Here is a 17274-nt window from a genome sequence, read left to right as displayed (position 1 = left end):
GCGTACGCAACACCTTTGTAGATATCTAGGTTTAGCAACACAGAAGTGCAATATTGTCCAAAATGTAAACATGAGAATGCAGACATACTATACATGTTGTGGTCATGCCCAAGTCTGCAGCAGTTCTGGGGCAGAATAGTGCACACATTGGCTGGAAAGGATATGACTCTGGACATCTCATCGCCAATGCTTGTTTGCTGGGAGTGTTCCCACGCCCCAAAAGGGGGAGACATATTAGTAAATTTAAAGACTTGGTGTATGTACTAGCAAAACGCAGGATAGCGATACAGTGGAAGTCTCCTAATAGTCCAAATGTTAGACAGTGGTGGAGAGACCTACAGAAATGGTTGTTGGCAGAAACATCTCCACGGCAAAAAGGAATCTGTGAAGACCAAACAGAAACCAGAACAGGTCTGGAATCCTGGGAAACGCTCATACAGGACATGTTTGCACAGGCAGATGACACATCTGATAGCCAGAACTAGGTAGTGTGACCATCGGACGATTTCAGTACTTAAAACCCTAATAGAGCATCGTAAATGCTGAATAATGCAGTCAGTCGAGAGTTGACGATGCTGGGGGTTTGGTGGGGGGATTGTGTTCAGTTTTGGGGTTGGGTTAGAGTGGGGGTGGGAACTGAAATGGGTGTTGAAAGGGACATGGACACGTTTGGATAATACTGTATAATTGATGTTCGGGGTTGGACCAGGCAGTATGTTGTACAAGAAAACAATAAAACATTACTTTAAAAAAACAAAAAAGATGATTTCTTTACATGCTCAAGTAACTACAGTTCTTACGGATAGAGAGATACTTAGTATCTCTCCCAAAACTCAATAGTCTGAGAGATTGGCACACACCACCTTATGTGCAGTCCCAAAGGGATACCTAGCATCCCTCTTCTCTCTGCTCCTGTGACTTTTTAGTCACATAGACAATCTCCTAGTTATGGCTGGTGGCAGTGGATGGCCCTCATTACGACCCAGGCGGATTTTTTCCGCCATCGGCGGACTTTTCCGCCATGGCGCAAAGTCCCTTTACGCCATGGCGGATGGCGGACTTACCGCCCCATTCCGAGGTCGGCGGGGCGGTAAGTCCCCATTGACCCATTTACCCTTCCCCATTCCCATTTCGGCCCCATAGGGCTCAATGGGAGTGGGGAAGGTGTTAATTACGCCACCGTACACTACGGTGGCGTAATTAACAGCGAGGATCCATAGCGCCATGGATTTTTACGCCCGCAAAAAGCGGGCGGAAAAGTGTCCATGGCGCTCTGGAATCTCGTAGTTGGCGGTAAGGGGTCGGCGCAGCTAACGCTGGCGCAAACCCCTTACCGCCAGGGTCCTAATGAGGCCCGATGTGTTCTACCAACTATTGTATAATTTTTGTATCGCAGGCTATGTCCATAGCCTTGGTAGTGCACAATAGGGGCACCCAAGTACCAACTTGGAGCCTCCTTTTTTCACCATTACAAGCATGGTTGTTCTTTGTTAGCCCTTCTTCTACCATCCTAGAAGGGGGAGGTCAGTGTGTGTGTTTTGCCTCCAGTATGTCTGGGCAGGCAAAAAGTGGCGAGGAGTTTAGTGCCTGAATAGGACCAGTTCCCACAGGAGGTCTGGCTGTCCTGATTGGACAGCCAAACGCCACTTTGTGTAAAATGCTGAGAGAGATTGCAGAGGAGTATGTGCTCGGACTGTATAAAAGGTGAGGCTTTTGGAGTGAAAAGCAAGTCGACCACTGGAAGCTGAAGTAACCGAAGAAGACAACCAGAGACACCTGCAGTCCCATTGCAATACCATGAAGCGACAACTGCTGTCCTCACCCCGTTTTATGTGCTACAGAGGAACTCCGAAGAGGACGTCTACTTCCCTTTGGCTGGTGGGAACAATCACTCTCAAAACGTACTTCGAATTGAGCCATCTCCCGAGGTCCTAGGAATTTCCAGAGCTGCAGAACCCTAATATCAGGAGACCTGCAGCCCATTTTGAGTGCATTGTCGTGGAAAGTCCGAATCCATCAAGATTTTTGCTGAGCCCTCAAGGACACTCCAGAGATCCGATCCAACTTGCCCAGACCCCCTTATCAGAGCATGGGACTGCAGGAAAGGAAGAAGATTGACCGGGCGACCTGCGTCCTTTGTTGGTGCTGCAGAAAAGGCACCAAAACGGCAGAGTGAACCAAGAAGTTGTTGAAAGCCGTGCCCTGGGTCCTCCCTCGAGGCTGCTGCCGAGAGATCTCGTCCATTGTCCTGCCTTCAGTCATCAGACCAAGGAATCCGGAGGTCGGGTCCAGAGCTGCAACATCATGGAACATCCAGCACAAACATTTTCTTCTAACCTAAGGTACTGTGGGGAAAAAGGTATTGCTTACCTGATTACAGAAAGTTGCTCCAGAGCGTTGGAGTGCACTTAGAGGTGTCCAGGGAAACCCCCTCTTTACCCCGGACTCAGACCGCTGCTTGTGTCCCTTCATTGAGTTCTTTTTAGGGTCTCCATCGTTAGTTATTAACTTGCTGCTTCCAGAAGACTAGAGACTTAAAGAAATCCACATGAACTCTTTGTGTTCTGCTGCTTGTCAAGACTTTGAGCACTCTCCGAACTGCCTTTAGCTAGGGTTGCGTTTTTGAACTTAAAAAACTTGATGTGCGAATAAACCCTCTCTAGGACCTTGAACCAGACTAGTGTTACACTAGCTAATCCTTTTCCTATAAGTTACTTTCTTGTATGTGTTTGCAGAGTAAATGTCTTACCGTCAATCTGCAAAGAACCGCGGGTGCACGGAATTACCGATAATAGGATAGCATTGTCTTTTCCCTTTCTAACGTTGCAACAAATGTAGCCGCGAACAAGCACAAAAGTGAACGTGTCCTTTGAAGTATATTCTAACTTATTGCGAAGTGTTCTAGTGTAAACCTATGAGGTATTTGAAGTGATTCTGGTGTAAATATAATAAATATATAATTTTAAATACATTGTACGTGCAATTGCTTCTTTGATGTACATGTCTAACTGGGTTCAGTGTACTTACCTACAGCTCACATCTTCCTCTTAAGATAAGCCTGACTGCTCTGCCACTCTACCAAGGTCCTGACTTAGTAAAGACTGATATTAAGATTTGGGGATCTACAAACCACTGGGATAGCTTAGCAAAGTCTTACTGTCAGTAGGACTTTAGGAAAACTCCCCTCCCAATAAGGTACTGGAGGGCTCTCATCATTGGTAGGTCATTACCTATGTGGTAAATGCTCAACTTGCCTCTTAACTGATAATCAAGAACGTCGCAAACCATTGCAATTTGAAATGACTACTAAACAGGATGGAACAACGTTGGATTCTCCTTCTTAAAACCATTATCATTGCCTGAATAAGTGGGTCAAATGTCTTGTTTTAAACAACTGATATATACAAAATGTCTGTATCCCTCATAATGCAGCTTCAACAGCCTACCTTAGTCAATAAATGATCTACCATGGGGAATAATGGTTTTCCTTAGATTCTATGGGTTAGAAGAACAAGTTACTTACCAACTGTAACGTTCTTTCGATTGGATGTTCTTCCCACATATTCCTCATCTTAGATATATCCTTAACTTCAGCTTTGATGCTTAGGAGGGCGCTCTGCTCGGCGGTATCCGTCGAGCGTCAATGTCATCCACAGTATAAATGGCTCGAGCCGCGTCCGTTGGCCTCAGTTCTGTTTTTTCGTATATTGTAGTCAATAATTAGTAGATAAGGCGTGTCCCTTTGACCAAAAAAGAACTTTGAGTGTAAAACACATAAACTGTACTGTGGGGTAGGCTGGGACGGTCGATGAGGAATACGTGCGAGGAACATCCAATCGAAAGAACGTTACAGTTGGTAAGTAACTTGTTCTTCGAATGGATTGTGTCCTCCCACATATTCCTCATTTTAGATAAGCTCCCAAAGCAGTTTTAATAGGAGGGAGTACCATGAATATTCATCATGTACAGAATGAAGTACTGATTTTGCAAAGAGACCTCCCTGTGAAGAAGTTGAGTCAAGGGAGTAGTGTTTTACAAATGTGTGCATGGATGATCAGGTGGCTGCTGCACAAATATCTTGTATCGGGACACCTCGCTGAAGAGCTGTTGAAGTTGCCATGCCCCTGGTTGAATGAGCTCTCAGCCCATCTGGAGGATCTTTCCCAGCCAATCTATAACATTCAGTTATAGCTAAAATTATCCATCTGGAGAATGTTTGCTTTGTCACTGCCAGCCCTAATTTACAGCCGGTATATCCCACAAAAAGCTGGTCACACTGACGAAATTTAGCCAGTCTCGATATATAGAAACTAAGAGCTCTCTTAGGGTCTAATCTGTGTAATCTCTCTTCCTCCTTACTTGCGTGAGGAGGAGGATAAAATGCAGTTAATGTTATCCTTTGGGACAGGTGAAAATCTGAGACAATTTTCGGTAGAAAACAGGGTTAAACCTTTAGAATAACTTTATCTTTGTGAAAGATGATGTGAGGAGGTTTGCTAGAAAGCGCCTGCAACTCACTCACCCTGCGGGCTGAAGTAATTGCCACTAGTAGTATAGTTTTTAGAGTTAGGAGCCTTAACTGGCAAGAATGTAATGGCTCAAATGGAATACAAGTGAGAAATGTTAACACTAAATTTAGATCCCACACAGGTACTTGAAAGGGTATAGGAGGAAACACATTAGTAAGCCCTTTAAAGAACGGTACAATTAAGGGTATCTTGAAATAAGATTCCTCTTCTGAGGAGCGCTTAAAAATAGATAGCGCTGCCAAATAACCCTTTATGGTGCCAATTTGAAGCCCCAAATGGGCCAAATGTAAAAGAAAAGACAATATTGTAGGAATCTTACATTGAAAAGGGTCCACATTCTCATCTCTGCACTAGTTACTGAATTTGATTCAACGACACTGGTACAGAGATTTAGTTGCTGGCCTTCTGGCCAAAAGCAAAATATCCATTACATCATCCGGAAGGTCCCAATCCTTGTATCTCAGCCTCTCAGAAACCATGTATGAAGGCTGAGTGTCTTGACCTCTGGATGGAAAACCCAACCCTCCTCTCGTGAGAGGTCATCCTCTCTTTGTGGAAGACGTATTGGAGGGCAGATGGACATGTCCAGAAGGTCCGAGTACCATGTTCTCCTGGCCCAATCTGGGGCAATTAGGATCAAGGATTTCTCTAACTTTCTTAACCTCCTGATTAATTGAGGAATCACGGGGACTGGAGGAAACGCGTACAGGAGTGGAAATTCCCAGTCCACCACAAACGCGTCTCCTGCGAGCAGTACAGTTCGCAGTTGCGGGTGGCACCGGTTGCAAACAGATCCACTTGCGAGGTTCCCCAAAGGGCGAAGATCTATTGAAGGACTTCCTAAGCTAGTTCCCATTTGTGGGCTACTGTGCTCTGCCTGCTCACAGCGCCCGCCGCCGTGTTCTGCTCTCCGGCTAGGTGAATTGCTGTTAGAGAGATTCCTTCTTGAATTGCCCAGAACCAGAGCTGCATTACCTCTCTGCACAGTGGTAGTGACCCTACTCCTCCTCTATTGTTGAGATAGTACATGGCCACTGTGTTGTCGGTCATCATCAGGACGTTCTTTCCCCGTACAGAGGGCAGAAAGGCCTTCACCGCTAGTCTGATTATCCTCAGCTCCAACAGGTTGATGTGTAGTTTGGATTCCGATGGGAGACCAACGACTGCTGATTGTCAGTTAGTGGTTGTGGGCTCCCCACCTCATTAGTGAGGAGTCCGTCACTACTGTTATTTCCGGCCATGGTTGCCAAAAAGATTCTCCCTTGAGGATTTGTTAGTTGCAAGCCCACCATCGCAGATCTTGTGCCACTCTGGTCGGGACTTGCAAAAGATCTGACATCTCTCCTGAAAATTGGGACCATTGAGTCCTGAGGGCCCACTGTAGTAATAGGAACAAACAAAGACGTCGATAATGGCGTTGATGGCGTTGACATTAACAGTAAAGGCTTTGATACAGTCGAAGGAGCCTTTGATATTGTCGAAGTAGTTATTGACGCCGTCGAAGGAACCCGCGACACCGTTGAAGAAGTACTTGACTTAAGAGTCTTTGAGTGGCCTGCCGACACCTTGGACTCAGATGTCTTCGAGAAAGGCTTCGAGGAAGCCTTCGATTATGATTTTAATGGCGGATGAGTATCCAACACCATTTTATCGAGTTTTGCCTGCCGTTTTTGCACTGGCAGGCGTTTCTTGTGAGGCTTCGGGGAAGATCCCCTTGACGACGCCCTCGATGATTTTTCTTCCCCTGTCACTTTTAGCATGGGCATGGCTTTCAATAGACTTCTTTGAGGGGGTTCTGGGCCGCATTCTCAAAATTTTTAACATTGAGGCTCTGAAGGCCTCCCACTTCTTCGTGGAATCATGTTTGGGAAGGCAGGTGCTAACCTCCTCTGAAGACCTTGAAGAAGAAGAAGAGGGAGACCATTGTCGCCTTTTCTTCGACTTTTTTGAAGACGACTTCCTAGATCTACTCCTCGACCTTGATTTCTTCGATTTATGACGTTTTTCACTAGACTCAGCTGAGCCTTTCTTTCCTCTTGAAGAAGACTGAGAACTTCTCCCTCACCGCTAGTTTACCTCTACGTTCCTTTATCGCTTTATTGGTCATGGCATGACAGGAACCGCACTCGTCTATCCAAAGGTCGGGACCGAGGCACCAGAGGCAATTTCGATGGGGATCTGTCATCGACATCTTCTTATCGCATTTCTAACATTTCTTGAAGCCAGTTTTAGGCGTAAAAGGGTTTGATGAAGAAGACATTATTAATGAGAACTGACGCGCCGTTTCTTGGTACAAAGCAAAAGCTATCGGAAAAAAAGGAACTGAGGCCAACGGGCACGGCTCGAGCCATTTATAATGCGGATAACGTCGCTGCTCGCTGGATACCGCCGAGGGACATCGATGCTGCAGACTTGAGCAGAGCGCCCTCTAGTGGAGAGAAAGCATTTTCCGAAGCAGCAAAGCTGAAGGTAAGGATATATCTAAGATGAGGAAAACGTGGGAGGGCACACTCCATTCGCAATATGACATTTAGGTTGTGAAATGATCAATTAATTGTGCGTTGTTACCTATATCAGACCCTCCTATTCTAAATGATGTCACGTGACACCATCTTCATGCTTCCCTACTTTGGCCGATCAGCTAGATAGAGCTTTCACATAACCCCAAGTGACCTTGCAATGAGAACAGACATTTAAAATGTAAGATAGCTGCCCAGCCATACTTTTGATATGATATGTCATTTATAACATGCCTGTACACAAGTGTTCCTAGGCGTGACAAAACAAGGGAGGGAAGACAGAGGGAGGACAAGACAAACAATCTTACTAGGCCTTGTGTCATGCAGATCGTGCAAGTGCAAGAACGAGAAGTGCAAGCAGAAAGGGAGGGGGCAAAGTGCAATGGAGAGGGGAGGGGAAAACAGGGCAGCAATGCTCTGAGTAAGTGTAGCCAGGGCAGAGCGGCTCTGTGTAGTGTAAGGAGAACAAGGGACTAAATGGTTACAGTTACAGCCCCTAAGTGCGTGGTAGGCCCGGAGGCATTGCAAGGGTGACTGATCAAGAAAGAGCCTGGTACCCAGCGACACTAAGTACCAAGCAATCAGTCGGTACAGCAGCCAGGTAGGTCAGCAGGGGAGGGAGAGAGAGAAAGCAGAGGCGAAGAGGAAGGTTTTGAGTTGCTTCTGGAACTTCAGGTGGTCCCGTTCAAGTTTGAGAGGGGCAGGAAGGCCATTCCAGAGGGAGGTACCTGCAGAGGAGAGATATCTACCCCCACTCTCTCACTCGAGAAGCGTCCAACCCTTAGAGAGTTGGAGGTAGCTGAGCGAAGGGCTCGAGAAGGAAGGTATTTTGGAAGAAAGCGTTGAATGCAGTGCGGGCCCCGACCCCAGAACGCCTTGTGGACAATGCAAATGGTCTTGAACTTGATCACTGCAGCCACCGGGAGCCAGTGGAGAGATTTTGGGGCTGGAGAGATAAGTCCCTGGGCTTGAGGCCAAGGATAAGTCTTGCAGTCCTGTTCTGGATTAGTTGCAGAGGGCAGAGAGTAGAGGAAGACAGATTGAGAAAGAGGCTGTTGTCGCAGTCCAGCCTAGAGAGAACCAGGGCTCTGGAGACAGTGAGCTTCCGGGGGAAAGTCAGAAAGGGAAGAGTCCCTTTGAGGAGGTGCAGCTGGAAATGGGACTTCTTGGTGATGTCCAAGATGTGAGGAGAGAAAGAGAGAGTGGAGTCGAAGATGACACCAGGGTATTTTTCCTTGCAGGAAGGCGAAGGAAGAGGGCCCAAGGCGGGCGGCCAGAGCGAGATAGGAAAAGCAGGGACAGGGGTCTCAATGAGAAAGATCTCTGTCTTACTGGCATTAAGGCAGAGATTACTGGAGGCGCACCAATCCCAAACCAATGCTCTAGCCTCCAATAGACTAATACATATGTTATCCAAAATGGCTGGCAATGCTGTACGCAGGTTTACCCATTCTCCACGTGGACTCCAAGCTATTATGTAGCAGTTTCATTCAGCTCATAGTAAATACTCGGTAACCTTATTTATCCTGTCCAAACCAGAACTTTTTCAAGCCAACATTCTTTGCAGCTAAACTTCAGAATGTTCTATTTATGTCTGCTTTTCTGGCCACCTTTTAAGTTTGTAGAGGTTTTGCTAACTCAACCAACATGCAGCACTCTGTGTCAGCAAAACCCTCAACTCAGGATCCCCTATTCAAGACAAATTCAGGGGACTCGTAATTACATAATAATTCAGCAGATAAATGCTCTTATACGGGTTTTTAAATACAAAAACAACATCACATTGGTATGCGCTCTTTCAGTCATCATGCTAACGGACATTTTGAACATATCAGGGTTTCAGTGAATTTTCACAGCACTACGTAAGACCTGCCTTAATATTATTTGACCTAGTAAGGTAGCCTTTGCATTTGGCATGCAACTATCTATCCTATACCTATTGCACAAGTCAATCACTTGCATAATAGGATAGCTCTGCAACCATAGTCCCAGACTTGTGGCTACAAGACTCTCTTTCTTACACACTTCAATAATAGGATTGTGCCACAAGCGTATTTGCCAACGATGGTGTTGTTTTAGCTACCTGCTGCTCTACTGTCCTTTGCTTTCAACTATCCATTAAAGTGTGTTTAAAGTGAACTGCATCCACTAATCAGTGACTGTTTTTAATCTAATTCACTCCAGGTATACCATACCCCGATAGATGGTACAGTCATTCACAGTTTACCCTGAGGAAGACTGGTGACAAAGAAAGGGCTCATATATTGAAACTTGCCCGTATAACCATTCACTGTTAATACAAGAACCATAAAAACGTGTTTTGGCCATTGTGGCAAAATATCTATTTACATATATATCCTTCTCTATGCAAAGTGATATTTCTCAAATATTACCTGTATATATTGGGTTTACAGGTTTACTATATGTTGATGTATGCATTATCTTTTTTTGTTTGAACTAGATTTGACTACGACTGTATGGAAGGTGTTCTAGTGCAACCATGGAGGGTCTGTTGATTAATTCTGTAAAACAGTAATATCAAATACACCTTAAAAACTTTGTGAAGAAATTATTAAAATCACTTAGCGTTTCAGTGTGTTACGCTGTAATAATTACAAAAATAAATTTCGCTATATCTACTTTGAAAACTCCCCTTTCTTAAAAATAAGGACATGATAATGTGCCTGGTACTGCACCCTTTTTACCTACCAGCTCTCTCTGACAAAGTTCATTGTTTCCAACATGGTGTTTCTTCCTCAATGCTGCTTGTGAAAAAGCAACTCCATGATTGAGAATTGAGCTATTTTGATGCAGACATGTCAATGACTAACCAGGAATGTGCTGACAAATAGGTGCTATTGGTCTGGTGGGTTGAGGGTAGCGGGTGGAGAAGGCTGGAGAACTCATACTTGGCTGTACATGAGTCACTCTGTCTCTGTTGTTTTTTTCTCTTGAAGGGTTGTGAGATAAAATATCTCTGAAGAGCTGCCTTGCCCTGAACTGATCCTGGTGTTTTATTTACCAGACAGCAGAATCGAAGTAAGCAAAACTCAATTATAGGAAACATGTGTAAGTTCACTTTATGGGTCCTGAGACCTTTTCTGAGAAAACAAAATAAGAAAAGATACAAAATAAAGGGCACAACAAAGGTACTTAGGAAACCAAACAACAAGTATGTCTACAGCAGTCTATTGGAAAGTAAGCATCTGAGGTGGGAAATGCTGAATATGCACAATGTGGGAGATGGCACAAGATGTGCATGAGGCAAAAAAGAGAGGGACCCCAGGTTCAAGCGCAGTCCTGGCCGTACCTGGGAAGTACCGATATCTTACATAAACTACGGGACCAGGATGAGAACCTTCTATTAGATGAAGGATACAGCAAAGGAAGATACCACATCAAAATCCCAATTCTATTACATTTGGAGGTGAAAGAATTCAATTCATTACACATATCAATATAAGTATTCTATTATATCATAAAAATTCCCATATGGATTATAAAAGATTTTCAAAAAGGTATATTACTTTACAAAAACATATAAATGAAATAGTTAATTACAATAAATCAAAAACACAACTCAATAAATGTGGTTGTTCCTAATGAATTATACAACAAACTCAGAAAACACTCACATGACCACCAACTCCAGTCAAACACTCAATCAAATTCATCATACTCAACTCACTCACAAACAGGTGAACATCAAACAGAATTCAACCCAGATCATAAAATGTACAAAAATAAACCTAATCAATCACTGCAAAAAATATATAACCAGCTAATGGATAACGTACATTCGTTAAACATAACATAACCAGTAAAATTATTTATACTGTTAAATGTTAGCATTGTCCGTGACTGAAAAACCTAGCCACAGCTGCTAAAAACTGGTCACTCTTCATGACTACACTCAAAAACCCGACATGTTTCTTTCCATCTTTGATATTAAATTAATTAATGGAAATCCTTCAGAGGTAGAAATATCTGGAATCTTCGGAAATGAGTGAAACTGGATTGTTGTAACAAAATGGTTCTATTGCCTTGTCCTTACATCTAAACAGAAAAACAAAAATTAAAATTACTGAACTCATATTGATTATACAGAGTTCAATCAGCATCCAATAGACCATATAACTGGGTCTAGAGCTAAGGGATGTGGCCTTAATAAACAACCCTCTGCACCTGTGTGCGGTTATTCACTAGTTTCTATTAACCGTATGAGCACTGAACTATTAGAATTAAGTTCTCGCTCAAAGCACTGTGTGCACATATCACAGAAGTATCCCTAACAGTGGGAATGAACATACCATAAGGAGACTGGTTGAAAACTCATCACTAAATAAAGAAGTGTTGACAATGTAACTAGAAGACTGTGACACTACAACATGAACAATATTTCAAAAAGTCACTTAAACCCTTGATATTAGTGTAGTAGATGCCCAGCTGAAAGAATGTTCATACCAATGCTGGGTGTAACCAACGGCTGTCACTAATTATGTGCAAAATGCTGCCTGGAAACAAGACAAGAGAAAAAGTGCAGGATGTAAATGTACACAGTGAGACACCAAAATGCCCATCAGTATTCCTAACCACAACTTCATATCTGCCACAAAAGGACATGGAGAAACAGGACTTATATCCTTCGTACTCACTTATTTACAGTGACAGCACTGTGTACATATTCACTCCCATGCAACATGTTGAGTGTTGCGCACGTCGGAAATTCTTAAAATGAATTCACCGTCTCAGCCAGCGTTAGTAATTAGCTGCCATACATGAAGGTAAACTGACATGAGTGCGCTTGCCAAAGAAGCCGTTAAGAAATCACAGAGGCTTCAAACATGCACTCCATGAAACCATTAACTTGCAACAAATGCCTGAGACTAACGAGCCCTCGTAACCTAACACTCTCATATAACACATCTGGTGTTACATGCAGCCCTAATGTACACAGTACACTTTAGCAATGTTTTAAAACACCGGATTATGCAAAGGTTAATCATATACCGCAACGTGGCAACGCTGACACTAGCAAAAAAAAATGCCCTCTGAGCCACGAATTAGATATTATCTGTTGCGTTCGGAGACCCCGGAAGTCATTTACTCACCAGGAGTCACGGGACCCTCATGCGCGGCTGGATTCACGTGCGCACATCCGGAAAAACAACAAAGGGACAAAAAAATAACCCGTAGTTGGTGTCTATAAATAGTCCAAAACAAACGTCATACAGACGTACGACCAGATTATCACATCAAAGTGGGGCAGCCATATTGCAAAGTGCAATCAAAAAACTTAATACAAATACCACACTGCACGGCCAGATAAACATGTGTAAAATTCGCAATGTTGTGAGGAAAACAAAAGTCGTGTATATTCAAATACATCTATATGGATCAACACGACTGGCATAATGCAGCATCTACACTCAAGGGCATATGCCAATCATTACACATAAAACGTACTGATCATAGGTAATTACAAAGGTCATTTTCGATATACCTTTAATAAATCTCATCATATGGCGAGATCTAACTGATCATTCAAGCCAATCAGGTGACTCTTGGTTAAGAATATTAGCCTCATTTCTTCTCTCAACAACATGCTTTTCCCCGGATCACAGCCATTAAATGTGCGTACTTTCTTTAAACTGACCACCTCAACTCTTCGCAATTGTGTTTACATGCTTCAAAATGCCCTACCATTGGGGCTGTTAAGTTGTGGTTTCTAATGCAAATTTTATGTTCACCTATTCTTATCTTTACTTTTCGTTCAGTGTGTCCAATATACAACTTGGGGCAAGGGCACCAGATTGCGTATATAACGCCACTCGTGTTGCAATTGGTGAACATCTTTTGTTGCCACGGCTTAGGTAAACCAATGTCCACACATGTGCTACGTGTAGTGGACGCGCAACATTTGCACATACCACACGGAGCATGGTCAATGGGTCGATCCAAGCCCCATTGCTCAGTGATCGTAAGTTGTGAAGTAGCCTGTTCACTCACGTCATTCCTAGTTAGGAGTTCTTTCAAGTTGCGTCCACGTTTAAAAGCACATATAAGAGTTGGAATGGGACTGCTTCCCTTAGACAAAAAGTGCCAGTTCTTCCTAATAATTCTCACTTGTGTGATAAAGGGTTATAGGTACTTACAAACACTACCCCATCCGGGTCGGCTACAGATCTTTTTTTGTATTCCAGTAGTGCTTCACAATGATTGTTCGAGGACCTTTTTAGTGACCGCTTAACAATATCACGAGGATAGCCTCTTTGAATTAAATTTTGACTGAGAACCATAGCTTCCTCTTTAAACACAGTAGGATCAGTGCTATTTCACTTCAATCTCAAAAACTGCCCAAAGGGCAAGTTGTCTCGAAGTGTTTTTGGATGGAAGCAGTCATATCGTAAAAGAGAATTAAGGTGTGTGGTCTTGTGGAAAGGTTTCACTTTCAAACTGTTGTTATTAGTATTTACTATAATGGTAAGGTCCAAAAATCTATATGATGCCTGTCATAATGAATGGTAAACTGTAAAAATGGATTAATACCGTTAAGACAGGCAAAAAAAGCTAGTAACTGTTCTTCATCTCCGTGCCAGATCATCAACACATCATCGATATACCTCTTCCACAATGTCTGATGTTGTCGAAGATGTTCACCTCACTATAGATGCTTTGCTGTTCCACAAAATCAACATACAGATTGGCCATGGTTGGTGCCACAGCAGAGCCCATGGCCGTCCCGTGAGTCTGTTGATAAAAATTATTGTTGAACTTGAAGTAATTCTCGGTAACAAGATGTACATGTCTTATGTTTGAAATAAAAACAAAAATCCACTGAAATATGGTTGTGCCATACCAAGCTCTGAAAAGGAGAAAGAAGGACATGAGAGTACAAAGTATGTCAGAGGACAAATGAAAAGTAAGAACCAGCAGACTGAGAGGCTGAGTACACCTGCATAGCAGAGTTTACATAGGCAATCGTCTATCAGACATTAAGGGCAGTCTGAAGTTATTTAAAAAAGCTGGTGATCCATTTAACAGCCTATGCAGAGAAGCTTCTACTTTAAGAGCAGATTTTGAACACCCTAACAACACTTTTGATGATTCAACACTGGCCCTAGAGGGATATACCATTGAGCTCTATTGGTAATGTGAGAGTAGAATAGGTAATTTCAGCTCACAAGCCAACACCACAGCGAGACCTAGTAGTCAACACTGGAAGTTCGTCTCCAGATCAGAGCCACAAAGCAATGCACTATGGGTATGCAAATTAGCTGACCAGTTTGCATGTTTTTCTCCATAATGAGAAAATGGCAATTGTCTCATAGGGATGTGCTATTTTATACATAGCTGGATCGGTTCCATGTGATAATATCCCCGCATAAATATCGCCATACAAAAATGTTGCCATATTTTTGTGGTGATATTACCCCATGGAACCTGCGGGGGACACCCCCGCAACCCCCATAAATTTTAAAAGGGAGGGGGGACACCCCCGCAACCCCTCCATCCATTTACCCCATAAATTATCCCCACCAAAAATATCGCCTATGGCCGTTCCCGATGATCATATGTACGGCGATATTTTTGGTGGGGATAATATTACCTGATACCGCTGGATCAAAGCTCTTAAGGATGCATCAACTAACTACATACACTTAAGCCTTATAGGGGTTGATCAGTCTGACTTAGGAATGGAATCCTTGTGAATGGTGCTCTAGAGTAGGTTTACCAAACATCACCAATATTATGGTGGGCTTTAAACAAATGCAAAGAAGAAAACACCTACCTGTAATGTGACAGTAGAATAGGGCAACCAACCACACACAACAGCGCCTCCTAGAAGCATTACTGGAATTTCACCTCCAGAACAGAGACTCATAGTAATGCACTATGCATATTCAAATTAGTTGAGGAGCTTACAGTTTCGGGTCCATAATGAAAGAACTGTCATTGTCTTATAGGGCAGCGCTATTTAAACATAGCTTCCATATGTGGGTCCGGGTGTAGAAACACATAACATGACAAAAACATTTGGCAATGTATTGAAATATTCAGCTTCCCGGAGGTTGTACAATACAATTCAAACCAACGCTGGGACCCAGATGGAACCCTATACATGCTTCGTAATTGACACAATGAGTTATGGTCCATGAAGGTAATGCAATCTGTTGACAAGTTTGACTTACCTCTGAGTGGGTCCTCAGGTGCCAAATAAGCTGTGATCTGCTTCTAAAGTATTTCCAGCACTGGGTGCAAGGATATGGACGCTCCCCTCTATGCATTTTGTAATGTGCCCTTAGCTGATATCTTCGAATGAAGCTCTTCTGACATTTTGTACAGATGTATGGTCGCTCTCCTGTGTGAACCTTCCGCTGATGTATTACCAAGGAGTCACGAAGCTTGAACCTTTTCCCGCAATCAGTGCATGCATATGGTTTCTCTCTGGTAAGGGTCCCAGGGTCTTCAACAGAATGAGAGGAGATCGAATTGTGTGCCACTTCGTGACATTCAGACTTGTTCCCCTGTGAATGAATCCTCTGGTGTTTTTGAAGAGCATAACCATGGTGGAAACATTCCCCACATTCTGTGCACATATGTGTTCTCTCTCCTGTGTGAGACCTCTCATGATCAATCCACTGTGAGCTCCAACGGAAACGTTTTCCACATTCACTGCAGGTAAAAGGCTTTTCTCCCGTGTGAATTCGCTCATGGGCAATAAAGTGTGACCTCCACCGGAAGCTTTTTTCGCAACCGCTGCATTTAAACGGGCCACCGCCTGAGTAAAGCCTTCGCGGGCGTTTCTGAGTTTGCGCAGTGATGACACTTCTTTCCCCGTAAGGCCTTGTTTGTTGGCCTACTGCCAGTGCTCTTTGTGGCAGCACCACTGGTAGATTGCTAACCAGTCTTTCATCTTTTGTGTTAGAGAAACATTTGTCTGTTCTTTCAAAATGCTTGGACGTGTGCATTTCACTAGCTATCTGGGCATCAGGATTTACAAGCTGTACTTTGTCACTCAAAACTCTTTGGCAATCAGTTGTTTTATGCAGCCCCTCGGTTACCGTTGCTCTCAGTGGTACTTTAAGACAAGATTGCCTATTGAATCTTTCCTTGTGGCCAAGATTATTCCCATGTTTGATTACCTGAGCCTGCTCGGAATGGAAAGGTTGGATCTCACGGTGTTGCCCCATCTCAGGGAGCTGCCCCGATTCAACAGTGGGATTTGCAGAGATTATATGAGGCTCATCTTTCACAGACCATATCCCAGCATGCTCCTGTTCCAATTGCTTCTTCATCAGATTTCCATCAGCTGTAGAAGGATGAAAAGCAATATTAGGTTTTATATTTATGTTTTCTCAAAAGCATACTTTAAATACACCAATTCAATAAGTCCTTGGACTAAAAATACAAACTTGTAAGATTTGCAGCTTTCAGAAGATGGAAAATGCATCTGTAAAATTGTTCTCCATTGTGATTTAGCCTACAAAGTCAATAGGGATTGTTTCCTTTAGCCTGGAATGGACTCGGGGAATCATTTTTAGCTTTTTTTAATGTATTCATATAATCAGGTTTCATTTTCTTTGGGCCTTAATTACATCATAGGATTCGAAAAAATCTCTTCTCAAGAAATGTGTATCAGTTTAGGTTTCGGAAGTCAAATCTGAGAACCTGCCAGGTAGTTCTGAAATAATGGGCATGGGCGAACAGCTGGTGCAGAATATACCCACGGTTGAGGACTACTGTTACAGTTCAGAGATTATTGCATCTCCTGTAGGACTGCCTATTATAATAGAAAAGTAATGTCTAGCGAAAAGCAAATGGAACACCTTTTTTATTTTATTTTTTGAAGCACAGACCTAGCTTGAGAGCAGTGCAGTGCTGTACAATGATATGATATATGATTATATCCTGCTCCCCCTCTCCCTCTCAAGCCTACTTCTGGAGCAGTCTGTCCCGATACATTCTGGTTTCACCATCACCGTCTTGTGACCAATGCTGGATTTGACTTTTATGGACTTCATTGATTCACAGTGCGTCACCCTTTCTCAACTCTCATGCTGGACTTCCTTTGCATCTTGTATTCATGGCGGCCATGAATCATGCTGTTCCCATCTTCATCTTGTATCCTGGCTTGCAACATTATGTGTTACTACTGACTCTGCAATTGTATTCACTCTCCCCTCTTGCTTCTCCACTCTTTTTGACTGCTTACTCTCTGTTCT

The 17274-nt window shown here is 43.3% G+C and overlaps 1 protein-coding gene across 5 annotated transcripts in view; it reads right to left on the bottom strand.

Annotated features, from left to right (window-relative positions):
• LOC138528612 (uncharacterized) overlaps window positions 1-17274 on the bottom strand; it is a 1266637-nt gene that overhangs the window by 238909 nt on the left and 1010454 nt on the right. For all 5 annotated transcript variants that reach the window (XM_069640406.1, XM_069640404.1, XM_069640408.1 and 2 more), the window contains one exon: window positions 15241-16361. In XM_069640406.1, coding sequence (XP_069496507.1) covers window positions 15241-16361 — 1121 coding nt within the window. The remainder of the gene's footprint in view (window positions 1-15240; window positions 16362-17274) is intronic.

The sequence above is a fragment of the Ambystoma mexicanum genome, chromosome 7q, assembly GCF_040938575.1.
Source record: "Ambystoma mexicanum isolate Mex_15411 chromosome 7q, UKY_AmexF1_1, whole genome shotgun sequence".
In the NCBI taxonomy this organism is placed as follows: Eukaryota; Metazoa; Chordata; class Amphibia; order Caudata; family Ambystomatidae; genus Ambystoma; species Ambystoma mexicanum.
This window is presented reverse-complemented; position numbering and strand designations above follow the sequence as displayed.